General features: G+C 45.1%; 3 protein-coding genes across 3 annotated transcripts; all 3 read left to right on the forward strand.

Moving 5' to 3' along the window:
• Window positions 1-6,092: 6,092 nt before the first annotated feature.
• LOC306658900 (sperm motility kinase 3A-like) lies at window positions 6,093-7,502 on the forward strand (the record flags this gene model as incomplete). Its single annotated transcript, XM_079136203.1, has 1 exon — window positions 6,093-7,502. The coding sequence occupies one exon, from the start codon at window positions 6,093-6,095 to the stop codon at window positions 7,500-7,502; it is 1,410 nt and encodes a 469-aa protein (XP_078992329.1).
• Window positions 7,503-15,598: 8,096 nt separating this feature from the next.
• Window positions 15,599-17,008, forward strand: LOC306658901 (sperm motility kinase 3A-like; the record flags this gene model as incomplete). The annotated part of the gene is made up of 1 exon (XM_079136204.1): window positions 15,599-17,008. One exon carries the CDS (start codon window positions 15,599-15,601, stop codon window positions 17,006-17,008), a length of 1,410 nt encoding a protein of 469 aa, XP_078992330.1.
• An 8,069-nt stretch (window positions 17,009-25,077) lies between these two features.
• Window positions 25,078-26,487, forward strand: LOC306658902 (sperm motility kinase 3A-like; the record flags this gene model as incomplete). The annotated part of the gene is made up of 1 exon (XM_079136205.1): window positions 25,078-26,487. The coding sequence occupies one exon, from the start codon at window positions 25,078-25,080 to the stop codon at window positions 26,485-26,487; it is 1,410 nt and encodes a 469-aa protein (XP_078992331.1).
• Window positions 26,488-27,029: the final 542 nt, after the last annotated feature.

Here is a 27,029-nt window from a genome sequence, read left to right on the forward strand (position 1 = left end):
AAAGTTTTAAAACTCATAAGTGAATTAAGTAAAGTAACAGGATATAAGATTAATGTTCATGAATCCAATGCATTTTTATACATAAGTGATGAATCTTCAGAAAGAGAAATTAGGAAAACTACCTCATTCACAATAGCTTCGAAAAAAATAAAATACTTGGGAATCAATCTAGCAAAAGAGGTGAAAGTCCTCTACAATGAGAACTACAGAACACTAAAGAAAGAAATTAAAGAAAACCTTAGAAGATGGAAAGATCTCCCATGTTCTTGGAAAGGCAGAATTAATATTGTCAAAATGGTCATACTACCAAAAGTGCTATACAGATTCAATGCAATTCCAATTAAAATCTCAATGATGTACCTTACAGAAATAGAGCAAGCAATCATGAAATTCATCTGGAAGAATAAGAAACCCAGAATAGCTACTACAAAGCAATAGTAACAAAAATGGCGTGGTATTGGCACCAAAATAGGTTGATCAATGGTACAGAATAGAGGACACAGACACAAACTCAAATAAATACAATTTTCTAATACTAGACAAAGGTGCCAAAAGTGTGCAATGGAGAGAAGATAGCCTCTTCAACAAATGGTGCTGGAAAAACTGAAAATCCATATGCAACAGAATGAAACTAAACCCCTATCTCTGGCCCTGCTCAAAAATCAACTCACAATGGAACAAGGACCTTGAAATCAGACCAGAGACCCTGCATCTTATGGAAGAAAAATTAGGTCCAAATCTTCACCTTGTTGGCTTAGGGTCAGACTTCCTTAACAGGACCCCCCATAGCACAAGAAATAAAAGCAAGAATCAACAACTGGGATAGATTCAAACTAAATAGCTTTCTCTCAGCAAAGGAAACTATCAGCAATGTGAAGAGAGAGCCTACAGAGTGGGAGAAATTCTTTGCCACTCATACTTCATATAGAGCGCTAATTTCCAGAATATATAAAGAACTCAAAAAACTCTACACAAAGAATACAAATAACCCAATCAACAAATGGGCTAAGGTTGTGAACCGACCCTTCACAGAAGATCTACAAGCAATCAACAGACATATGAAAAAATGTTCAACATCTTTAGTAATAAGAGAAATGCAAATCAAAACTACACTAAGATTCCATCTCACCCTAATTAGAATGGCGATTATCAAGAATACAAGCAACAATAGGTGTTGGAGAGGATATGGGGAAAAAGGTACACTCATATGTTGCTGGTTGGGCTGCAAATTAGTGCAGCCACTCTGGAAAGCAGTGTGGAGATTCCTTAGAAACCTTGGAATAGAACCACCATTTGACCCAGCTATCCCACTCCTCGGCCTATACCCAAAGGACTTAAAATCAGCATACTACAGAGATACAGCCACAACAATGTTCATAGCTCTCAATTCACAATAGCCAGATTGTGGAACCAACCTAGATGCCCCTCAATTGATGAATGGATATAGAAACTGCTGTATATATATACCATGGAATATTACTCAGTCATAAAGAATAATAAAATTATGGTATTTGCAGGCAAATGGATGCAGTTGGAGAATACCATGGTAAGTGAGATAACCCATCTCAAAATCCACAGGACGAATGATCTCACTGATAAACGGATGATGACACATATAGGGGGTGGGAAATGGGCAAGAATGGAGGAAGGAGGGACTGTATAGAAGGATAAGAGGGGTGGAAGGGGTGGGGGAGAAAAAAAATAACAGAATGAATCAAAAACTATTAAAAAACTATTACACTAGGTAAATGTATGATTACACAAATGGTATGCCTCTACTTCATTTACAGAGAAACAAGATGTTTCCCATTTGTTTACAATAAAAATTATTAAAAAAAATCCAAATCAGAAAAGAAAAAAAAAATGAGGCCCAAAGTGTGATGGAATGAGTTAAGCCTACTTTCCATAGGATTTCACACATCAGGTTCTAACACTTACTGGTGAGGGTATTAAACATGACTGTAAAACACTTTTACATGCCTCCCTTCAAGGTGTAAGGTTTATGTCTCCTGCCTGGAAACCTGGATAGCCTGGGAAGTACTTCAAACAATAAAATAGGATGGAGGTAACACTATGTGACTACCAAGGCTGTTATGACAACAGGCAAGGAGGCTTCTGCCTTGCCCACTGGAATGCTTGTGCTGGAGCCACAAGCTTTCAAGCTATATGTTCAACTATCCTGAGGCTGCTACATTTGGAGGGAGCACAGCTACATGGAGAGGACTCATCTGTGCACTCTGATTGACAGTCCTGCTGAGCTCAGTGTGCAAGACACCTCAGCTCGTGTGCCAGACAGGCGAATGAGACTCCCAATGATTCTAGTCCCCAATCATCAAGTCCCACTCATGTCTTTGAGTCTTTCTAGATGAGATACCAGAGAAAATGAAGCAGAGGCAAACCATCTCCCTGTACTTTCTCTTAATTTCTGATTCAACAGAACCTGTAACCATGATTCAATTGATGTTTTTCCACTAGTAAGTTTGGAGGCAGTTTGTTATTTAGCAATAGCATCCAAAACAAATTTTGATGTCAGGGGAAGCCTCTCCCACTCCCATAGTGGAAAATCTAATGTCCTTGAGGAAAAAGCATTATCTATTTATTCTGGTTTATGCCAAGTAATTCTTTTTTTTTTTTTAATGATTGAAGCCTCATGTTGCAACATAAAGGAGTAGATTTTATGCAGAATGCATTCGCATTCTGGTTCTCTGGACAAATAAAACACATGTGAGACAATGTGTCTATTTTTTATATCATGAGAACAACAGTATTCCATGTACAGTATTCAAATAGGTTAAGTGAGTAGAAATTTTTAGGCACTAATATTTCGGTATTTGAAAATAAAGGAATTATATGCTGTAAAATGACACAAATCCACAGCTACAGTTTATTGTATGTATCACACACTTCTCCAGACACTATACATCCTCCCATACAGTCACCCACCCAGCTAGCCAACCAAGACGGGGGCAGAGGACAGATAACTGATTATCAAAGAAAAGGAAATAAGTAGATTGTTCTTCTGCATCAAGGGTTGTTAACACCTCTAGGGAAGAGGAAGGATCACACTTTCCAACAAAATCAATCATCGTCCTGAATGCCTCTTTTCCTGCCTCTTGGTCATATAGGCTTGAAAAGAAAGGAAACCTAAAATCTATACAGGACAAGACACCCCCAGGTCCACTAGCACCAGCTCTAGGTCCCCTCCTCTCTGATGTAGTCTATCTCTCTCTCTTTCTCTCTCTCTCTCTCTCTCTCTCTTCTCTTTCTCTACCCCCTCCTGTCTCTTAAAAAAATTACTTTTTGCAAATTACCTTTTGCTCTTGCCTAGAATTTTTTGGATGTTTAATCTTCAACATCATGGGAACAAAGACTAGATCTCACTTTCAAAACTTGTATCAGAACCATACATCTAATTGTTCATCCTTCCATCCTTCCTTCCATCCATCCATTTCTCCAAATGTTCTGTTATCTGTCCATCCATCTACCTTTCCACCCATTCACCCATCCAATTAATCAGAAAAACAAATAATTGACCAACATTAAGTGGAAGACTCCAAGGTGTTTATTTCTATACTAGGTACTGGGCATTGAAAGTGAAATAAGTCTACTCCCTATTCTCACTTAAGATAATTCATAGGCTAGGAGAAGTGCTTAGAATAGAGTTTTCAGAAGTGCAGAACTTTGAAATTTATCACAACCCTTGGTTCAGCGTGCTTTGTATCATTATAAGGAGATCAGGGTGGAGCTCTGGTTCAGCTTGGCTTTTGCCCTTATGAGGATATCAGGGAGGGGCTCTTGGTTCAGTGTGCTTTGTGTCCTTATAAGGACAACAGTTGGGGCCATGGTTCAACTTGCCTTATGTCCTTAGAAGGAGAAAAGCACAAGCTTTGATTCAATGTGACTTGCTTTGTTATTTGATTATCTTCCCTCTGATTTAGTTCATGATTGTAATTGTCGTGAGCAGTAAGAGAGGAATCAAGTTTGGTTCCAACAAGTGGATTTTATTCATGTAATGCACACTCAACTTAACGTTCCTAATAATAGCAAGTCACAAATACATTGAAGATTCACTCCCTTGTTAAACTAGAGTCCAATCCCCATGGACTTACTCAATTCAATGTCTCTTAGCCAAGAAGTCAGTCAGCAAGACTGAGGGGGTTCTTCTTAGCCATAGCCTCTCTCAGCTCCTCAGATGTCTTTGGATGTCCTCAGGTGTCTGAAAAGCCGGAGGCTGGATGGCACTCATCATCACAGGAGAGGGGGTCAGTCGTTTGGCTTCGGTGACAATGGTGGATCAGCAATCAGCAATCGTGTGGACAGCAACCAGGGCAGTCAAGAGAGAGAGCGACATGGAGTCCTCTGGTCACGGTGCTGCTGACAGTTTGCTCCAAAAGTCCAGGGGTTTAAGTAGTATTTTCAGCCCAGTCATGCTCTGGTCTTCATTGAAAAGACCAGAACACGACTAGACTAGGAGCTACCACTTAAATCATAGATAAAGGTTCATATTGACATTGTTCAGGAGTGTCATCCTGCCACACAGCAAGTTATTCACCAGGCGCCTTTTATGATTTTAGTTTTACAAGTCCAGGCAAATACCAAATACAGCTTATTATTACTACATAGCACACAACTATAGCAATTCCTATTATTTCCTTGTGGCATTACAGTACTGAAATATGTTAAGTGCCTTACTTCTCATTTGGGGTGTGCTCTACAAGCATTTCTTTGTCATTCCCTGGGGGTTCCATTTAACATGAGAAGGAGATGCAAGTCTGATGTGAATCCATAGCAACATGACTTTAGTAGTGTACAGATGCAGCTACTGTACCTCTCAGACCCTACTTCTCACTTACTGATGTTACAGTGTTACATCAGGTATTTATTCTACAACTTGGAATAAAATTAGGGCGTTTTGATATTTTGTTCTCTTGCATCTTATGGAAGACAGAAGAAGCACTAACTTTTATAATTTCTCATGAATTAACTTTACCAGGGATCTTTCCTTCTCCATCCAGATCTGAGTTCCTGTCTAATGTCCTTTAGGTCACATCTAAAGGGAAACAACTCTCTGGGCTCTTGTTTACCCTATGCTGTGGTTCAAATGTGTGTATTCCTCCAAAATTCCTATTGACAGTTTAGCCTCAATGTAACAGGACTGAGTTGGGGGTTCAGGAAGCCCAAACCCCAGAGAAGGGATGTACACATTAAGAGAGCTTCTCCAGCAAGTTCAAGGACCTGGTTTAGTTCCCAACACAGCAAGTGGACACATCCCCCAACACACATTTCTCAATCTGGGCACAGTGCTGTATAGTTGTATTTTATTACCACTTTTCTGTCCGTGAACAAAACATCCAAGAACAACTTGGAGGAGAAAAACTTCTCCAGGTCCCAGTTCCTAGATGGTTGACTTCATTTCTCTGCCCAAGGTGAGATAGTCCACCATGTGGCAAGGGCCCAGGGAAGGAAAGCTGCTCAGTTCAGGCAGCAAAGAAGTGGAAACTTTGAGTGTAGATATGATGAGGTCTTTCAAAGACACAAAGTGATTACAGAGTTTCTGTCTCAAAGGAAAAGAGCACTGAAGTATCCTACAAATTTTAATTTCTAAACAAGTAAACATCAGTCTCCATAACCCACTTAATTAAAAAACCTTCCAGAGTCCTCTTTTATTCTTATTATGAAAGTGGGAAAGGTCCTGGAGGCCCCAGAGTGAGATGACCCCTGGGGGTTTTGCCCAGCTGTGGCTGGGTCATTTCTTGCTCTGACCTCACAAGGAGCCATTGTGAGGGAATCTCAAACTGCAGGTATATAAGAGAGTGGCCTCAGCTGGGTTTTTTGTCCATAAGTACAGGAAGCTCTTGGTGGTGACCTGTCGGACTCCCAGATAGTTAGAGCGTTTTGTGGTGGTTGGCGGTTGGTGGCTGGTGGCTGGTGGTTGGTGGTTGTGGTCTTTGGATTTTGGGTTTTTTGATTTGGTTTATTTTTTTTTCCTTTTATTTTGTTTTGCTTTTGTATTTGGGGGTTTTGTTTTGTTTTTTGTTTTCGTTTGTTATTTTTTTTTTAGCTAGCAGCTAGCATCCTGGTTCCGGTTTAGGATGAGCTGCGAGAGTAGCCAGAGCAGTGTAGAGCTGCGGGGGCAGAGCTCTTGGTGTGAGCCTGCCTTCGAGGACCATTACGTGGTCCTGAAGAACATTATGGCAGGGGGCTTCGCCCAGGTGAAACTTGCCCGCCATCTCCTCACTGGGACAGAGGTTGCAGTGAAGGTCTTGGCCAAAGGGGCCTCGAACTTCCGCTTCCTATCTGAACCAGATATGATGGCGGGCTTGGACCACCCGAATGTGATCCACCTCTTCCAGGTCTTCCAGACCAAGGACTACATGTACCTCGTCATGGAGCACGCAGGTGGGGGAGAGCTCTGGGACCTCATCCCGGAAACTGGTGGCATGCAGGAGGAGGAGGCCCGCACGCTGTTCAGGCAGATCGTGCGGGCCGTGCAGCACTGCCACAGGAACGGGATCGTGCACCTGGACCTGAAGCCGGACAACGTGGTGGTGGATGCCAGCGGCAGGGCCAAGCTCATAGACTTTGGCCTGAGCACCAGATTCACGCCTGGGAGGAAGCTCAACAGGTTCTGGGGCACTCTCTTCTACGTTGCCCCTGAAATCGTCTGTGAGAAGTTATTCGAGGGCCCCCCGGCGGACGTCTGGAGCCTGGGGGTCCTCCTCTACGCTATGCTCACAGGCAGATGCCCGTTTGCCGCAAGCACCGACAGGAAGGTGAAGAGGCTCATCAGGCGGGGCACCTACCACATTCCCCAGCACGTCTCCGAGGACGCCCAGAGCCTCATCCGGGACATACTCACCATCAACCCCAGGCAGAGGCCCACCATCGACCAGGTACTGGGGCACCCGTGGCTGGCCCAGGGCGAGGAAGCTTCAGCCAGTCCTGCTTGTGAGGCGCTCCCCAAACTCCCCGATCCCGAAATTCTGACAGAAATGGTCCGCCTGGGTTTCGACCACTACCACGCCTGGGTGTCTGTGGTGAGTCGCAAATTCAACCACGCGATGGCGACCTATCGCATCCTGGAGAGCCAGAGAGGCCAGGGGGAGGCCTGGGCACTCGAGGTGAAGCCCGAGCAGCGCCCTGGCCCCGCGGAGCCCTGCCCCAAGAAGCTGCCCAGTGAGCCTGCCCTTCCCTTGCCCTGTGAGCAGCAGCAGCCCCAGCACAAGGCTGCTGCAAGTGCCAGCGTGCCCGCCCTCCCTCTCTGCTTCCTCCACGAGGACACACCCGCTGCCAGCCTCGCCTCCCAGCACGACCCTGTGCCCAGCCGCTCCTCCTCCCAAGGTCCCTCCACTGGCCAAGCCCCGGAGGACCGCAGCCGGGGTTGGAAGAGGGTGAGGAGGAGGATCGCCAAATGCCTCAGCCACCTCTGCTGCATCCCCTGCTTGCGTGGGCCACTGTCCAGAAAGAGAGTGGCTCCGCTGGAAATGCCCAGTCCAGACTGACAGAACGACGGACAGCCAGGAGAGCGTGCGCTGTGCGCATGCCGACTTCATGCTGTGCGAGCCAGTGAGGTGTGTCCACTGGTTCGGGCTTCTCCGCACGGATTCCCGAGCCGCGCCTCTGCATCCACCCGAAGACCCCTGCGCCCCCACCTGCGAAACCCATCGGACAGACTTCGCCCTGTGGAACCCTTCAGAGACTCTTCCCTGGGACACTTGCCCTGCCCTGCCCTTTGTCCTGTTTCTCCCATGCTTTGGGAGAAGTTTACTCTTCATTTTGTTTTTATTTTTTATTCACAAATTGTATAATAAAATTGATGTTTCAAAGATTTTAAAAACGCAGTTTGGGTGTTTTTGTTTTTTGTTTTTGTTTTGTTTCGTTTTTAAGAGAGAGGCCTCAGGGCAAGGCCGGAGTCCAGCAGCTATCCTGTCCAAGGCCTGGACCGCTGTGGCTCCCTCTACTGCTCACTGGATATACTCGCTCGCCTTGAGCCAGGGTAGATGGGGACTCACTTGCCTTAAACCAATGCAGAGGGGACTTGCGTCCTTTGACAGAGTCTAGATGGAGATGTTCCCCTTGATCCAGTGTATTCTTGATTCACTTTGAACTGGTCACTGTGGCCAGGAGGAATACTTTTCCTAGTTCAGACCCCTCCCTGAAGTGTGTGGGGAGGGTGGGTTGCAACTGTTGGAGGAGACACCCTGCAAAGACATTGGAGACTCCAGCGTGCTCTGTAACTTCATCTCCATAATCCCATTTGCAGCGCCAGTGGCAGGGGTGGGCCTGCCTGGAGCAGTGGCTGGGTGTGTCTCCCCTCCCAATAGGTTCTCCTGGTCCCAGGTGAAGGTGGTGGAGAGTGAATACTTGAGATTTGGGGAGCAGAGATGTGACATCTCAAGGCTGCTACTCACATAAAAGCATAGTGCAGCCATGTGGAATTACTTCTCTCTTTGAGTTCGGTTGACACTGGATTTTTACACAGTGTAGTGCACACAAAAAGTAAACACTGGGTTGGGACAGGAAGCTTCCTGTACCTTCAGCCCTGGCGTGTCTGCACCACTGGGACTCACAGAGCTGCTGGCAGCTTCTTCCTGCCCTTCCCTGGTGGTCACCAAAATGATGTGCCATGTGTCATTTTAATAGTTTGCCCTTTTCCACCTGGAGCTAAGAAAAAAGTTTTCAAGTAAAAATTCACTATCATGCTGTTTTAACCATATGTATTATTTGTAAGTGTCAGGAGATAAAAGAATAAGTATTAACATGTTCATATAACAGATTTTCTCCAATTAAATTCATCCAGAAAATACCTCTCAATATGTAAAATATAGTGGGAGAATTTTAGTTTTTTGTGGTGCTTGTGTGTGTTTGTGTTTTTCATTGCCAAACTTGTTACATTGTCTTGCTTTCACTTCAAATCAGTTTTACTCCAATCTTCATGATTTTTAAAAATTTTCAATTTGTTATAATTATTTATACATGACAATAGAATGCATTTATGTATTTTAAGAAATCATACGTAAGTGAAGTATAATTTCCCATTTTTCTGATTGTACATATGGTAGGATCACATTGGTCATGCAGTCATATATATATAAATGAAGAATGATGTCTTTCACTGTACAGTCTTTCCTATTCCCATACCCCTTCCCCACCCATCACCCTCTTCTACCTCATATAAAGTAACTCTGTTCTTCATAGCACATCACCCCTTATTTCTCTGCATGTCAGAGAAAACATTTGGCTTTTGGTTTTTTGGGTTTGGCTTATTTCACTTAGCATGATATTCTCCAACTCCATTCATTTACCAGCAAATGCCATTATTTCATTCTTCTTTGAAGCTGAATAATATTCCATCATGCATGTGTATCACATTTTCTTTATGCATTCACCTGTTGAAGGACACCTAGGATGGTTCCACAGTTTAGCCCTTTTGAGTTGTGTTGCTATAAACATTGATGTGACTGCGTCACTGTAGTATGCTGATTTTAATTCCTTTGGGTATAAACCCGGGAATGGTCAACATTTATTGTTGCTTGTATTCTTGATAATTGCCACTCTGATTGGAGTGAGGTGAAATCTTGGAGCCGTTTTGATTTGCATTTCTCTAATTACTAGAGATGTTGAACCTTTTTTCATATATTTGTTGGCCGATTGTATATCTTCTCCTGCGAAGTATATAAGTATCTGTTCAGTTCCTTAGTCCATTTATTGACTGGGTTATTTGTTTTTTTGGTATGAAGTTTTTTGAGTTCTTTTTATATCCTAGAGATTAATGCTTTATCTGACGTGCATGTTGTAAAGATTATCTCCCAATCTGTGGTCTCTCTCTTCACATTATTGATTGTTTCTTTTGATGAGAAGAAGCTTTTCAATCCATCCCACTTAATGATCCTTGATTTTACTTCTTATGCTTTAGAGTTTTGTCAAGGAAGTCAGATCCTAGGCCAACATGGTGAAAGTTCGGGTATGCTTTTTCTTCTAGTAGTCACAGGCTCTCTGTTCTATTGTCCAAGTCTTTGATCCACTTTGAGTTGAGTTTTAAGCAGGGTCAGAAATAAAGGTTTAACTTCATTTTGTTACATGTGGCTTTACATTTTTCCTAGCACCACTTGTTGAATAGGCTATCTTTTCTCCAGGAAATGTTTTTGGTGCCTTTGTCTAGTATGACATAACTGTATTTATGTAGGTTTGTTTCTGTGTCTTCTATTGTGTACCATTGGTCTATGTGTATGTTTTTGTGCCATTACCATACTGTTTTTATTACTATAGCTCTGTAGTATAGTTTGAGGTCTTGTATTGTGATGCCTCCTGCTTTACTCTTTTTGCTAAGGATTGCTTTGGTTATTCTGGCTCTTTTATTTTTCCAAATGAATTTCATGATTTATTTTTCTAGTTCTATAAAGAATGTCATTGGGATTTTAGTAGGAATTACATTAAATTTTAGGAGCACTTTTAGAGGTACAGCCATGTTAACAATATTAATTCTACCTATCCAGGAGCATTGGGAGGTCTTTCCATCTTCCAACCTATGTAGTGTTTCTAATGTGTACAACATAATAAGGGTTCAATTAACGTACTGATTACTATGAAGCTTACTTAAAGGTCCTGCTCTATCTTGAGCAAAACACACAAGGGATATTTCAACTGGATCTGCCAGCTGCTCCTGGGTGACTCCATGGGACTGGAGATGGTTGTTACATCCTTTTTCTCTTATGTGGTAAGACATTTGGGGTTAGTGGATGAGGTGATGTCCAGGTTACTGGCCACAGCTCACAGCCTACAGGACACTCAGGCACATCAGTTCCTGGCAGGGTGGGCAGATTGCACCACCTCTGACACTCAGTCCCAGGAGTGTATCCCATCCGAACAAGGACATTCCTCTGGATATCATGGGTCACTCTGAGTTCCTGTGATATCCTGCTGGACAGGATGTAGGGCATCATCCAAATCCTGTTATTCCACATTGTGACCTCTTTGACTCCCTGGTGCCAGTGAGTCTCAAGTCCCAAGATCTCTGTGCCCTGACTCAAGGTCCCTGAAGAGGCTAAGGAAGAGTCTCTGTTATAGTTTGGATGTAAGGGATCCCCCAAAAGCTCCCATGTGAGACAATGCTAGAAGGTTTGGAGGAGAAATGATTGGGTTGTAGCCCTAACCTAATCAGTGAATTAATCCCTGGTGGGATTAACAGAGTGATAACTGGAGGCAGGTGGGGTGTGGCTTATTGGGGGCATGGTTGTGGAGTATGTATTTTGTATCTGGAAATGAGAGCCTCTCTCTCTCTCTCTCTTCTTCATGATCTCATGTGAGCTGCTGTCCTCTGCCACACTCTTCCACTATGATGTTCAGCCTCACCTTGATCCCTGAGGAATCTGTGAATGGCTGTCTGTGAATGGAAACCTCTGAAACCCTGAGCCACTGAATAAATCTTTCCTCCCCTATAGTTGATCGGGTTGGGCCTTTAGTCACAACAGCAGAATAGCTGATTAATACCATCTCTACAGGCATCCTTTAGCCCCAAGTATGTGTCCATAAACCTGAATGCACAAGAAAGTGCTACTTTTCCCCTGGCCCTGGTATTTCCAGAAATCTGTTGCCCTTTGGAAGAATAATTAGGCAAGTGGACAAGATCCTAAGGACAAGGAGTGCAGAGGGGTGATGGAGGTTTGGTGCAGGTCACTCTCTCAGCATGCTTGCCCAGTCGTGGCGTGTCATTCTGTGCCCAACTGCTTTTCTCTGAACAGAGCATGGGTCCTGTTAACCTTCAGAACATGAGGAAGGTTCCCTGCCAAGGTCCAGCCAGGCCCAAGGGTTCCTTTCTCAACATTGGCTTAGTCCATGATAAGCACTGAATTCAGGAAAGGAGGTAAAGTTTTCTCACCTCTGTGTTGCCAGCATATTCTGGGCATGATGGGGAGGCTAGAGATCTGATTTCTCACAAAAAGTGAATGATACATGTCAAGGCCCAAAATGTGATGGAATGAATTAAGGTAAGACTGCCTTCCATAGGATTTCACACATTAGTTTCTAACACTTAGGGGTGAGGGGGGTTAAACATGACCCTAAAACACTTTTACATTCCTGCCTTCAAGGTGTAAGGTTTATGTCTCCTGCCTGGAAACCTAGATAGCCTGGGAACTACTTCAAACAATAAAATAGAATGGAGGTGACACTATGTGAACACCAAGGCTGTTATGACTAACAGGCAAGGAGGCTTCTGCCTTGCCCACTGAAATATTTGTGCTGGAGCCACAAGTTGTCAAGTTATATGTCCAACTAGCCTGAGGCTGCCACGTTTGCAGGGAGCACAGCTGCATGGAGAGGACTCATCTATGCACTCTGATTGACAGTCCTGCTGAGCTCAGTGTGCAAGACACCTCAGCCCAGATACCAGACAGGTGAATAAGACTCCCAAAGATTCTAGTCCCTAGTCATCAAGTCCCACTCACGTCTTTGAGTCTTCCTAGATGAGATATCAGAGAATATGAAGAGAAACAAGCCATCCCCCAGTACTCTATCCTAATTTCTGACACAACACAACCTGTAGCCATGATTCAATCGATATTTTTCACTACTAAGATTTGAGGCAGTTTGTTATTTAGCAATAGTATCCAAAACAGATTTTGATGACAGAGGAAGCCCCTTCCACTCCCATAGTGGAAAATCTAATGTCCTTGAGTAAAAAGCATATCTGTTTATGCCAATGTATGCCAAGTAATTGTTTGAGTTTTTTCCAACTGTTTAAGAGTTAGCTTTGTAACATAAAAGAGCAGGTTTTATGCAGAATGCATTTGGTTCTCTGCACAAATAAAACACATGTGGAACACTGTATATTTTTGCTATCATGAGAACAACAGTATTCCATGTACAGTATTCAAATGGGTTAAATGAGTTGAAATTTTTAGACACAAATGTTTCAGTATATGAAAATAAAGGAATTATATGCTTTAAGACAACAGAGGTTCATAGCTTATTGTTTATTACAGTTTAAATAAATACAGTTTATTGTATGTATCAGACACTTCTTAGACACTTTACATTCTTGCATTCAGCCAGCCACCCAGCTGCCAACCAAATGATTCAGGGGCAAAAGACAGATAGGCGATTATCAAAGAAAAGGAAATAAATAGATAGCTCTTCCACATCACTGGTTGCTAACACCTCTGGGGAAGGGGAAGGATCACACTTTGAAACAAAAGCAATCACCCCCTGGTTGGATCTTTTCCTGCATCTTGGTCTTTTCCTGACTTTTGGTCAGATAGGCTTGAGAAGAAAGGAAACCTAAAATCTTTAAAAAGGTAAGACACCCCCCATCCCATGAGCACCACCTCTGGGTCCCCTCATGTCTGGAGTAGTGTCTCTCTCTCTCTCTCTCTCTCGCTCTCTCTCTCTCTCTCTCGCTCTCTCTCTCTCTCTCTCCTGTCTCTTAAAAAAAATTGACTTTTTGCTATTGCCTGGCATTTGTTGCATGTTTAATCTGCAACACCACAGGAACAAAGACCAGATCTGAATTCCAGACTCATATCACAACCATACATCTAACTATTCATCTTTCCATTCTTCCTGCCTTCCATCCATACCTCCAACCATTCAGTAATCTATCCATCCATCTACCTCTCCATCCATTCGCCAACCCACCCAATCAGAACAAACAAATAATTGATCAAGATTAAGGGAAAACTCCTAGGTGTTAATTTATGTATTAGGTGCTGGGCATCAAAAATTCAAGTTCTTGTCCCTCTTCTCACTGAAGAGAGTTCATAGGCTAGGAGAAGTGCTTACAGAATAGAGTTTTGACTTGTGCAAGACTTTGATATTTATCATGGCCCTTGGTTCAGGGTGCTTTGTGTCATAATAAGGAGATGAGGGCGGAGCTCTGGTTCAGCTTGGCTTGTGTCCATAAAAGGAGATCCAGGAGGGGCCCTTGGTTCAGTGAAGCTTGTGTCCTTATAAGGACAACAGCTGGGCCTCTTGTTCAGTCTGCCTTGTGTCCTTATAAGGAGAAGATCACAAGCTTTGATTCAATGTGATTTGCTTTGCTATTTGATGATCTTCCCTCCTATTTATTTCATGATTCTAATGAAACGTTTAATTCCCTTACTTCTTATTTGGGGTGTGCTCTACAAGCATTTCTTTGTGGTTCCTGTGGGGGTTCCATTTATCATGAGAAGGAGATGCCACTCTGATATGAATCCATAGCAACATGACTTTAGTATTGTACAGAGGCGGCCACTTTACCTCTGAGACCCTGCCCCTCACTTACTGATGTTACAGTGTTACATAAGGTATTTATTTTACACCAAAGAATAAAATTAGGGCATTTTGATACTTTATTCTCATACATCTTATAAAAAACAAAAGTAACACTAGATTTTATACTTTGTCAAAATTTAGCTTTACCAAGAATCTTTCTATCTTCATCCAGATCTGAGTTCCTATCTAATGTCCCTCAGGACAAACCTAAAGGACTCCTCTGGCACAGGGCACATCTAGTGGGGACCAACTCCAGGGCTCTTGTTTAACCTGTGCCGTGGTTTGAATGTATGTATCCCTGTTAAAGTTCAGCCTTAGTGTAACAGGATTGAGAGTTGGTGAGTCAAGGAAGCCCAAACCTCAGGGAAGGGATGTGCACATTAACAGGGATGTCCAGCAAGTGCAAAGACAAGGTTTAGTTCCCAAATCACACGTGGGCGCACACACACACACACACACACAAACACACACACACACACACACACACACACACACACTCACACACACACATGTCCATTTGTCAAACTGGGCACAGTGATATATGGCTGAGATTTATTAGCTCTTTTCTCTCTGTGACCAAAACACCCAACAGGAACAATGTGGAGGAGAAAACACTTCGTTGGGGCTGACAGTTCCAGAGGTCTCAGTTCTAAGATGGTCAACTTCATTGCTCTGCCCAAGGTGAGGTAGTCCACCATGTGGCAAGGGCCCAGAGGAGGAAAGATGCTCAGTTCAGGCAGCAAAGAAGTGGAAACTTTGAGTGTAGATATGATGAGGTCTTTCAAAGACACAAAGTGATAACAGATTTTCTGTCTCAAATGAAAAGACCACTAAAGTATCCTACAAATTTTAATTTCTAAACAAGTAAACATCAGTCTCCATAACCCACTTAATTAAAAAACCTTCCAGAGTCCTCTTTTATTCTTATTATGAAAGTGGGAAAGGTCCTGGAGGCCCCAGAGTGAGATGACCCCTGGGGGTTTTGCCCAGCTGTGGCTGGGTCATTTCTTGCTCTGACCTCACAAGGAGCCATTGTGAGGGAATCTCAAACTGCAGGTATATAAGAGAGTGGCCTCAGCTGGGTTTTTTGTCCATAAGTACAGGAAGCTCTTGGTGGTGACCTGTCGGACTCCCAGATAGTTAGAGCGTTTTGTGGTGGTTGGCGGTTGGTGGCTGGTGGCTGGTGGTTGGTGGTTGTGGTCTTTGGATTTTGGGTTTTTTGATTTGGTTTATTTTTTTTTCCTTTTATTTTGTTTTGCTTTTGTATTTGGGGGTTTTGTTTTGTTTTTTGTTTTCGTTTGTTATTTTTTTTTTTAGCTAGCAGCTAGCATCCTGGTTCCGGTTTAGGATGAGCTGCGAGAGTAGCCAGAGCAGTGTAGAGCTGCGGGGGCAGAGCTCTTGGTGTGAGCCTGCCTTCGAGGACCATTACGTGGTCCTGAAGAACATTATGGCAGGGGGCTTCGCCCAGGTGAAACTTGCCCGCCATCTCCTCACTGGGACAGAGGTTGCAGTGAAGGTCTTGGCCAAAGGGGCCTCGAACTTCCGCTTCCTATCTGAACCAGATATGATGGCGGGCTTGGACCACCCGAATGTGATCCACCTCTTCCAGGTCTTCCAGACCAAGGACTACATGTACCTCGTCATGGAGCACGCAGGTGGGGGAGAGCTCTGGGACCTCATCCCGGAAACTGGTGGCATGCAGGAGGAGGAGGCCCGCACGCTGTTCAGGCAGATCGTGCGGGCCGTGCAGCACTGCCACAGGAACGGGATCGTGCACCTGGACCTGAAGCCGGACAACGTGGTGGTGGATGCCAGCGGCAGGGCCAAGCTCATAGACTTTGGCCTGAGCACCAGATTCACGCCTGGGAGGAAGCTCAACAGGTTCTGGGGCACTCTCTTCTACGTTGCCCCTGAAATCGTCTGTGAGAAGTTATTCGAGGGCCCCCCGGCGGACGTCTGGAGCCTGGGGGTCCTCCTCTACGCTATGCTCACAGGCAGATGCCCGTTTGCCGCAAGCACCGACAGGAAGGTGAAGAGGCTCATCAGGCGGGGCACCTACCACATTCCCCAGCACGTCTCCGAGGACGCCCAGAGCCTCATCCGGGACATACTCACCATCAACCCCAGGCAGAGGCCCACCATCGACCAGGTACTGGGGCACCCGTGGCTGGCCCAGGGCGAGGAAGCTTCAGCCAGTCCTGCTTGTGAGGCGCTCCCCAAACTCCCCGATCCCGAAATTCTGACAGAAATGGTCCGCCTGGGTTTCGACCACTACCACGCCTGGGTGTCTGTGGTGAGTCGCAAATTCAACCACGCGATGGCGACCTATCGCATCCTGGAGAGCCAGAGAGGCCAGGGGGAGGCCTGGGCACTGGAGTTGAAGCCCGAGCAGCGCCCTGGCCCCGCGGAGCCCTGCCCCAAGAAGCTGCCCAGTGAGCCTGCCCTTCCCTTGCCCTGTGAGCAGCAGCAGCCCCAGCACAAGGCTGCTGCAAGTGCCAGCGTGCCCGCCCTCCCTCTCTGCTTCCTCCACGAGGACACACCCGCTGCCAGCCTCGCCTCCCAGCACGACCCTGTGCCCAGCCGCTCCTCCTCCCAAGGTCCCTCCACTGGCCAAGCCCCGGAGGACAGCAGCCGGGGTTGGAAGAGGGTGAGGAGGAGGATCGCCAAATGCCTCAGCCACCTCTGCTGCATCCCCTGCTTGCGTGGGCCACTGTCCAGAAAGAGAGTGGCTCCACTGGAAATGCCCAGTCCAGACTGACAGAACGACGGACAGCCAGGAGAGCCTGCGCTGTGCGCATGCCGACTTCATGCTGTGCGAGCAAGTGAGGTGTGTCCACTGGTTCGGGCTTCTCCGCACGGATTCCCGAGCCGCGCCTCTGCATCCACCCGAAGACCCCTGCGCCCCCACCTGCGAAACCCATCGGACAGACTTCGCCCTGTGGAACCCTTCAGAGACTCTTCCCTGGGACACTTGCCCTGCCCTGCCCTTTGTCCTGTTTCTCCCATGCTTTGGGAGAAGTTTACTCTTCATTTTGTTTTTATTTTTTATTCACAAATTGTATAATAAAATTGATGTTTCAAAGATTTTAAAAACGCAGTTTGGGTGTTTTTGTTTTTTGTTTTTGTTTTGTTTCGTTTTTAAGAGAGAGGCCTCAGGGCAAGGCCGGAGTCCAGCAGCTATCCTGTCCAAGGCCTGGACCGCTGTGGCTCCCTCTACTGCTCACTGGATATACTCGCTCGCCTTGAGCCCAGGGTAGATGGGGACTCACTTGCCTTAAACCAATGCAGAGGGGACTTGCGTCCTTTGACAGAGTCTAGATGGAGATGTTCCCCTTGATCCAGTGTATTCTTGATTCACTTTGAACTGGTCACTGTGGCCAGGAGGAATACTTTTCCTAGTTCAGACCCCTCCCTGAAGTGTGTGGGGAGGGTGGGTTGCAACTGTTGGAGGAGACACCCTGCAAAGACATTGGAGACTCCAGCGTGCTCTGTAACTTCATCTCCATAATCCCATTTGCAGTGCCAGTGGCAGGGGTGGGCCTGCCTGGAGCAGTGGCTGGGTGTGTCTCCCCTCCCAATAGGTTCTCCTGGTCCCAGGTGAAGGTGGTGGAGAGTGAATACTTGAGATTTGGGGAGCAGAGATGTGACATCTCAAGGCTGCTACTCACATAAAAGCATAGTGCAGCCATGTGGAATTACTTCTCTCTTTGAGTTCGGTTGACACTGGATTTTTACACAGTGTAGTGCACACAAAAAGTAAACACTGGGTTGGGACAGGAAGCTTCCTGTACCTTCAGCCCTGGCGTGTCTGCACCACTGGGACTCACAGAGCTGCTGGCAGCTTCTTCCTGCCCTTCCCTGGTGGTCACCAAAATGATGTGCCATGTGTCATTTTAATAGTTTGCCCTTTTCCACCTGGAGCTAAGAAAAAAGTTTTCAAGTAAAAATTCACTATCATGCTGTTTTAACCATATGTATTATTTGTAAGTGTCAGGAGATAAAAGAATAAGTATTAACATGTTCATATAACAGATTTTCTCCAATTAAATTCATCCAGAAAATACCTCTCAATATGTAAAATATAGTGGGAGAATTTTAGTTTTTTGTGGTGCTTGTGTGTGTTTGTGTTTTTCATTGCCAAACTTGTTACATTGTCTTGCTTTCACTTCAAATCAGTTTTACTCCAATCTTCATGATTTTTAAAAATTTTCAATTTGTTATAATTATTTATACATGACAATAGAATGCATTTATGTATTTTAAGAAATCATACGTAAGTGAAGTATAATTTCCCATTTTTCTGATTGTACATATGGTAGGATCACATTGGTCATGCAGTCATATATATATAAATGAAGAATGATGTCTTTCACTGTACAGTCTTTCCTATTCCCATACCCCTTCCCCACCCATCACCCTCTTCTACCTCATATAAAGTAACTCTGTTCTTCATAGCACATCACCCCTTATTTCTCTGCATGTCAGAGAAAACATTTGGCTTTTGGTTTTTTGGGTTTGGCTTATTTCACTTAGCATGATATTCTCCAACTCCATTCATTTACCAGCAAATGCCATTATTTCATTCTTCTTTGAAGCTGAATAATATTCCATCATGCATGTGTATCACATTTTCTTTATGCATTCACCTGTTGAAGGACACCTGGGATGGTTCCACAGTTTAGCCCTTTTGAGTTGTGTTGCTGTAAACATTGATGTGACTGCGTCACTGTAGTATGCTGATTTTAATTCCTTTGGGTATAAACCCGGGAATGGTCAACATTTATTGTTGCTTGTATTCTTGATAATTGCCACTCTGATTGGAGTGAGGTGAAATCTTGGAGCCGTTTTGATTTGCATTTCTGTAATTACTAGAGATGTTGAACCTTTTTTCATATATTTGTTGGCCGATTGTATATCTTCTCCTGTGAAGTATATAAGTATCTGTTCAGTTCCTTAGTCCATTTATTGACTGGGTTATTTGTTTTTTTGGTATGAAGTTTTTTGAGTTCTTTTTATATCCTAGAGATTAATGCTTTATCTGACGTGCATGTTGTAAAGATTATCTCCCAATCTGTGGTCTCTCTCTTCACATTATTGATTGTTTCTTTTGATGAGAAGAAGCTTTTCAATCCATCCCACTTAATGATCCTTGATTTTACTTCTTATGCTTTAGAGTTTTGTCAAGGAAGTCAGATCCTAGGCCAACATGGTGAAAGTTCGGGTATGCTTTTTCTTCTAGTAGTCACAGGCTCTCTGTTCTATTGTCCAAGTCTTTGATCCACTTTGAGTTGAGTTTTAAGCAGGGTCAGAAATAAAGGTTTAACTTCATTTTGTTACATGTGGCTTTACATTTTTCCTAGCACCACTTGTTGAATAGGCTATCTTTTCTCCAGGAAATGTTTTTGGTGCCTTTGTCTAGTATGACATAACTGTATTTATGTAGGTTTGTTTCTGTGTCTTCTATTGTGTACCATTGGTCTATGTGTATGTTTTTGTGCCATTACCATACTGTTTTTATTACTATAGCTCTGTAGTATAGTTTGAGGTCTTGTATTGTGATGCCTCCTGCTTTACTCTTTTTGCTAAGGATTGCTTTGGTTATTCTGGCTCTTTTATTTTTCCAAATGAATTTCATGATTTATTTTTCTAGTTCTATAAAGAATGTCATTGGGATTTTAGTAGGAATTACATTAAATTTTAGGAGCACTTTTAGAGGTACAGCCATGTTAACAATATTAATTCTACCTATCCAGGAGCATTGGGAGGTCTTTCCATCTTCCAACCTATGTAGTGTTTCTAATGTGTACAACATAATAAGGGTTCAATTAACGTACTGATTACTATGAAGCTTACTTAAAGGTCCTGCTCTATCTTGAGCAAAACACACAAAGGGATATTTCAACTGGATCTGCCAGCTGCTCCTGGGTGACTCCATGGGACTGGAGATGGTTGTTACATCCTTTTTCTCTTATGTGGTAAGACATTTGGGGTTAGTGGATGAGGTGATGTCCAGGTTACTGGCCACAGCTCACAGCCTACAGGACACTCAGGCACATCAGTTCCTGGCAGGGTGGGCAGATTGCACCACCTCTGACACTCAGTCCCAGGAGTGTATCCCATCCGAACAAGGACATTCCTCTGGATATCATGGGTCACTCTGAGTTCCTGTGATATCCTGCTGGACAGGATGTAGGGCATCATCCAAATCCTGTTATTCCACATTGTGACCTCTTTGACTCCCTGGTGCCAGTGAGTCTCAAGTCCCAAGATCTCTGTGCCCTGACTCAAGGTCCCTGAAGAGGCTAAGGAAGAGTCTCTGTTATAGTTTGGATGTAAGGGATCCCCCAAAAGCTCCCATGTGAGACAATGCTAGAAGGTTTGGAGGAGAAATGATTGGGTTGTAGCCCTAACCTAATCAGTGAATTAATCCCTGGTGGGATTAACAGAGTGATAACTGGAGGCAGGTGGGGTGTGGCTTATTGGGGGCATGGTTGTGGAGTATGTATTTTGTATCTGGAAATGAGAGCCTCTCTCTCTCTCTCTCTTCTTCATGATCTCATGTGAGCTGCTGTCCTCTGCCACACTCTTCCACTATGATGTTCAGCCTCACCTTGATCCCTGAGGAATCTGTGAATGGCTGTCTGTGAATGGAAACCTCTGAAACCCTGAGCCACTGAATAAATCTTTCCTCCCCTATAGTTGATCGGGTTGGGCCTTTAGTCACAACAGCAGAATAGCTGATTAATACCATCTCTACAGGCATCCTTTAGCCCCAAGTATGTGTCCATAAACCTGAATGCACAAGAAAGTGCTACTTTTCCCCTGGCCCTGGTATTTCCAGAAATCTGTTGCCCTTTGGAAGAATAATTAGGCAAGTGGACAAGATCCTAAGGACAAGGAGTGCAGAGGGGTGATGGAGGTTTGGTGCAGGTCACTGCTCTCACCATGCTTGCCCAGTCGTGGCGTGTCATTCTGTGCCCAACTGCTTTTCTCTGAACAGAGCATGGGTCCTGTTAACCTTCAGAACATGAGGAAGTTTCCCTGCCAAGGTCCAGCCAGGCCCAAGGGTTCCTTTCTCAACATTGGCTTAGTCCATGAAAAGCACTGAATTCAGGAAAGGAGGTAAAGTTTTCTCACCTCTGTGTTGCCAGCATATTCTGGGCATGATGGGGAAGCTAGAGATCTGATTTCTCACAAAAATGAATGATACATGTCAAGGCCCAAAATGTGATGGAATGAATTAAGGTAAGACTGCCTTCCATAGGATTTCACACATTAGTTTCTAACACTTAGGGGTGAGGGGGGTTAAACATGACCCTAAAACACTTTTACATTCCTGCCTTCAAGGTGTAAGGTTTATGTCTCCTGCCTGGAAACCTAGATAGCCTGGGAACTACTTCAAACAATAAAATAGAATGGAGGTGACACTATGTGAACACCAAGGATGTTATGACTAACAGGCAAGGAGGCTTCTGCCTTGCCCACTGAAATATTTGTGTTGGAGCCACAAGTTGTCAAGTTATATGTTCAACTAGCCTGAGGCTGCCACGTTTGCAGGGAGCACAGCTGCATGGAGAGGACTCATCTATGCACTCTGATTGACAGTCCTGCTGAGCTCAGTGTGCAAGACACCTCAGCCCAGATACCAGACAGGTGAATAAGACTCCCAAAGATTCTAGTCCCTAGTCATCAAGTCCCACTCACGTCTTTGAGTCTTCCTAGATGAGATATCAGAGAATATGAAGAGAAACAAGCCATCCCCCAGTACTCTATCCTAATTTCTGACACAACACAACCTGTAGCCATGATTCAATCGATATTTTTCACTACTAAGATTTGAGGCAGTTTGTTATTTAGCAATAGTATCCAAAACAGATTTTGATGACAGAGGAAGCCCCTTCCACTCCCATAGTGGAAAATCTAATGTCCTTGAGTAAAAAGCATATCTGTTTATGCCAATGTATGCCAAGTAATTGTCTGAGTTTTTTCCAACTGTTTAAGAGTTAGCTTTGTAACATAAAAGAGCAGGTTTTATGCAGAATGCATTTGGTTCTCTGCACAAATAAAACACATGTGGAACACTGTATATTTTTGCTATCATGAGAACAACAGTATTCCATGTACAGTATTCAAATGGGTTAAATGAGTTGAAATTTTTAGACACAAATGTTTCAGTATATGAAAATAAAGGAATTATATGCTTTAAGACAACAGAGGTTCACAGCTTATTGTTTATTACAGTTTAAATAAATACAGTTTATTGTATGTATCAGACACTTCTTAGACACTTTACATTCTTGCATTCAGCCAGCCACCCAGCTGCCAACCAAATGATTCAGGGGCAAAAGACAGGTAGGTGATTATCAAAGAGAAGGAAATAAATAGATAGCTCTTCCACATCACTGGTTGCTAACACCTCTGGGGAAGGGGAAGGATCACACTTTGAAACAAAAGCAATCACCCCCTGGTTGGATCTTTTCCTGCCTCTTGGTCTTTTCCTGACTTTTGGTCAGATAGGCTTGAGAAGAAAGGAAACCTAAAATCTTTAAAAAGGTAAGACACCCCCCATCCCATGAGCACCACCTCTGGGTCCCCTCATGTCTGGAGTAGTGTCTCTCTCTCTCTCTCTCTCTCTCTCTCTCGCTCTCTCTCTCTCTCTCTCCTGTCTCTTAAAAAAAATTGACTTTTTGCTATTGCCTGGCATTTGTTGCATGTTTAATCTGCAACACCACAGGAATAAAGACCAGATCTGAATTCCAGACTCATATCACAACCATACATCTAACTATTCATCTTTCCATTCTTCCTTCCTTCCATCCATACCTCCAACCATTCAGTAATCTATCCATCCATCTATCTCTCCATCCATTCGCCCACCCACCCAATCAGAACAAACAAATAATTGATCAAGATTAAGGGAAAACTCCTAGGTGTTAATTTATGTATTAGGTGCTGGGCATCAAAAATTCAAGTTCTTGTCCCTCTTCTCACTGAAGAGAGTTCATAGGCTAGGAGAAGTGCTTACAGAATAGAGTTTTGACTTGTGCAAGACTTTGATATTTATCATGGCCCTTGGTTCAGGGTGCTTTGTGTCATAATAAGGAGATGAGGGCGGAGCTCTGGTTCAGCTTGGCTTGTGTCCATAAAAGGAGATCCAGGAGGGGCCCTTGGTTCAGTGAAGCTTGTGTCCTTATAAGGACAACAGCTGGGCCTCTTGTTCAGTCTGCCTTGTGTCCTTATAAGGAGAAGATCACAAGCTTTGATTCAACGTGATTTGCTTTGCTATTTGATGATCTTCCCTCCTATTTATTTCATGATTCTAATGAAACGTTTAATTCCCTTACTTCTTATTTGGGGTGTGCTCTACAAGCATTTCTTTGTGGTTCCTGTGGGGGTTCCATTTATCATGAGAAGGAGATGCCACTCTGATATGAATCCATAGCAACATGACTTTAGTATTGTACAGAGGCGGCCACTTTACCTCTGAGACCCTGCCCCTCACTTACTGATGTTACAGTGTTACATAAGGTATTTATTTTACACCAAAGAATAAAATTAGGGCATTTTGATACTTTATTCTCATACATCTTATAAAAAACAAAAGTAACACTAGATTTTATACTTTGTCAAAATTTAGCTTTACCAAGAATCTTTCTATCTTCATCCAGATCTGAGTTCCTATCTAATGTCCCTCAGGACAAACCTAAAGGACTCCTCTGGCACAGGGCACATCTAGTGGGGACCAACTCCAGGGCTCTTGTTTAACCTGTGCCGTGGTTTGAATGTATGTATCCCTTTTAAAGTTCAGCCTTAGTGTAACAGGATTGAGAGTTGGTGAGTCAAGGAAGCCCAAACCTCAGGGAAGGGATGTGCACATTAACAGGGATGTCCAGCAAGTGCAAAGACAAGGTTTAGTTCCCAAAATCACACGTGGGCGCACACACACACACACACACACACACACACACACACACACTCACACACACACATGTCCATTTGTCAAACTGGGCACAGTGATATATGGCTGAGATTTATTAGCTCTTTTCTCTCTGTGACCAAAACACCCAACAGGAACAACGTGGAGGAGAAAACACTTCGTTGGGGCTGACAGTTCCAGAGGTCTCAGTTCTAAGATGGTCAACTTCATTGCTCTGCCCAAGGTGAGGTAGTCCACCATGTGGCAAGGGCCCAGAGGAGGAAAGATGCTCAGTTCAGGCAGCAAAGAAGTGGAAACTTTGAGTGTAGATATGATGAGGTCTTTCAAAGACACAAAGTGATAACAGATTTTCTGTCTCAAATGAAAAGACCACTAAAGTATCCTACAAATTTTAATTTCTAAACAAGTAAACATCAGTCTCCATAACCCACTTAATTAAAAAACCTTCCAGAGTCCTCTTTTATTCTTATTATGAAAGTGGGAAAGGTCCTGGAGGCCCCAGAGTGAGATGACCCCTGGGGGTTTTGCCCAGCTGTGGCTGGGTCATTTCTTGCTCTGACCTCACAAGGAGCCATTGTGAGGGAATCTCAAACTGCAGGTATATAAGAGAGTGGCCTCAGCTGGGTTTTTTGTCCATAAGTACAGGAAGCTCTTGGTGGTGACCTGTCGGACTCCCAGATAGTTAGAGCGTTTTGTGGTGGTTGGCGGTTGGTGGCTGGTGGCTGGTGGTTGGTGGTTGTGGTCTTTGGATTTTGGGTTTTTTGATTTGGTTTATTTTTTTTTCCTTTTATTTTGTTTTGCTTTTGTATTTGGGGGTTTTGTTTTGTTTTTTGTTTTCGTTTGTTATTTTTTTTTTTAGCTAGCAGCTAGCATCCTGGTTCCGGTTTAGGATGAGCTGCGAGAGTAGCCAGAGCAGTGTAGAGCTGCGGGGGCAGAGCTCTTGGTGTGAGCCTGCCTTCGAGGACCATTACGTGGTCCTGAAGAACATTATGGCAGGGGGCTTCGCCCAGGTGAAACTTGCCCGCCATCTCCTCACTGGGACAGAGGTTGCAGTGAAGGTCTTGGCCAAAGGGGCCTCGAACTTCCGCTTCCTATCTGAACCAGATATGATGGCGGGCTTGGACCACCCGAATGTGATCCACCTCTTCCAGGTCTTCCAGACCAAGGACTACATGTACCTCGTCATGGAGCACGCAGGTGGGGGAGAGCTCTGGGACCTCATCCCGGAAACTGGTGGCATGCAGGAGGAGGAGGCCCGCACGCTGTTCAGGCAGATCGTGCGGGCCGTGCAGCACTGCCACAGGAACGGGATCGTGCACCTGGACCTGAAGCCGGACAACGTGGTGGTGGATGCCAGCGGCAGGGCCAAGCTCATAGACTTTGGCCTGAGCACCAGATTCACGCCTGGGAGGAAGCTCAACAGGTTCTGGGGCACTCTCTTCTACGTTGCCCCTGAAATCGTCTGTGAGAAGTTATTCGAGGGCCCCCCGGCGGACGTCTGGAGCCTGGGGGTCCTCCTCTACGCTATGCTCACAGGCAGATGCCCGTTTGCCGCAAGCACCGACAGGAAGGTGAAGAGGCTCATCAGGCGGGGCACCTACCACATTCCCCAGCACGTCTCCGAGGACGCCCAGAGCCTCATCCGGGACATACTCACCGTCAACCCCAGGCAGAGGCCCACCATCGACCAGGTACTGGGGCACCCGTGGCTGGCCCAGGGCGAGGAAGCTTCAGCCAGTCCTGCTTGTGAGGCGCTCCCCAAACTCCCCGATCCCGAAATTCTGACAGAAATGGTCCGCCTGGGTTTCGACCACTACCACGCCTGGGTGTCTGTGGTGAGTCGCAAATTCAACCACGCGATGGCGACCTATCGCATCCTGGAGAGCCAGAGAGGCCAGGGGGAGGCCTGGGCACTCGAGGTGAAGCCCGAGCAGCGCCCTGGCCCCGCGGAGCCCTGCCCCAAGAAGCTGCCCAGTGAGCCTGCCCTTCCCTTGCCCTGTGAGCAGCAGCAGCCCCAGCACAAGGCTGCTGCAAGTGCCAGCGTGCCCGCCCTCCCTCTCTGCTTCCTCCACGAGGACACACCCGCTGCCAGCCTCGCCTCCCAGCACGACCCGGTGCCCAGCCGCTCCTCCTCCCAAGGTCCCTCCACTGGCCAAGCCCCGGAGGACAGCAGCCGGGGTTGGAAGAGGGTGAGGAGGAGGATCGCCAAATGCCTCAGCCACCTCTGCTGCATCCCCTGCTTGCGTGGGCCACTGTCCAGAAAGAGAGTGGCTCCACTGGAAATGCCCAGTCCAGACTGACAGAACGACGGACAGCCAGGAGAGCCTGCGCTGTGCGCATGCCGACTTCATGCTGTGCGAGCCAGTGAGGTGTGTCCACTGGTTCGGGCTTCTCCGCACGGATTCCCGAGCCGCGCCTCTGCATCCACCCGAAGACCCCTGCGCCCCCACCTGCGAAACCCATCGGACAGACTTCGCCCTGTGGAACCCTTCAGAGACTCTTCCCTGGGACACTTGCCCTGCCCTGCCCTTTGTCCTGTTTCTCCCATGCTTTGGGAGAAGTTTACTCTTAAATTTTTTATTTTTTATTTTTCTGTAAAAATTGTATAATAAAATTGATGTTTCAAAGTTTTTAAAAAGATAGTTGGGGTTTTTGTTTTGCTTCTTTTTTAAGAGAAAGGCCTCAGGGCAAGGCCGGAGTCCAGCAGCTATCCTGTCCAAGGCCTGGACCGCTGTGGCTCCCTCTACTGCTCACTGGATGTACTTGCTCACCTTGAGCCAGGGTAGATGGGGGACTCACTTGCCTTAAGCCAATGTAGATGGGGAATTGTGCCCCTTGACAG

The sequence above is a fragment of the Sciurus vulgaris genome (genome assembly GCF_902686455.1).
Source record: "Sciurus vulgaris genome assembly, chromosome: 4".
NCBI classification, from domain to species: Eukaryota; Metazoa; Chordata; class Mammalia; order Rodentia; family Sciuridae; genus Sciurus; species Sciurus vulgaris.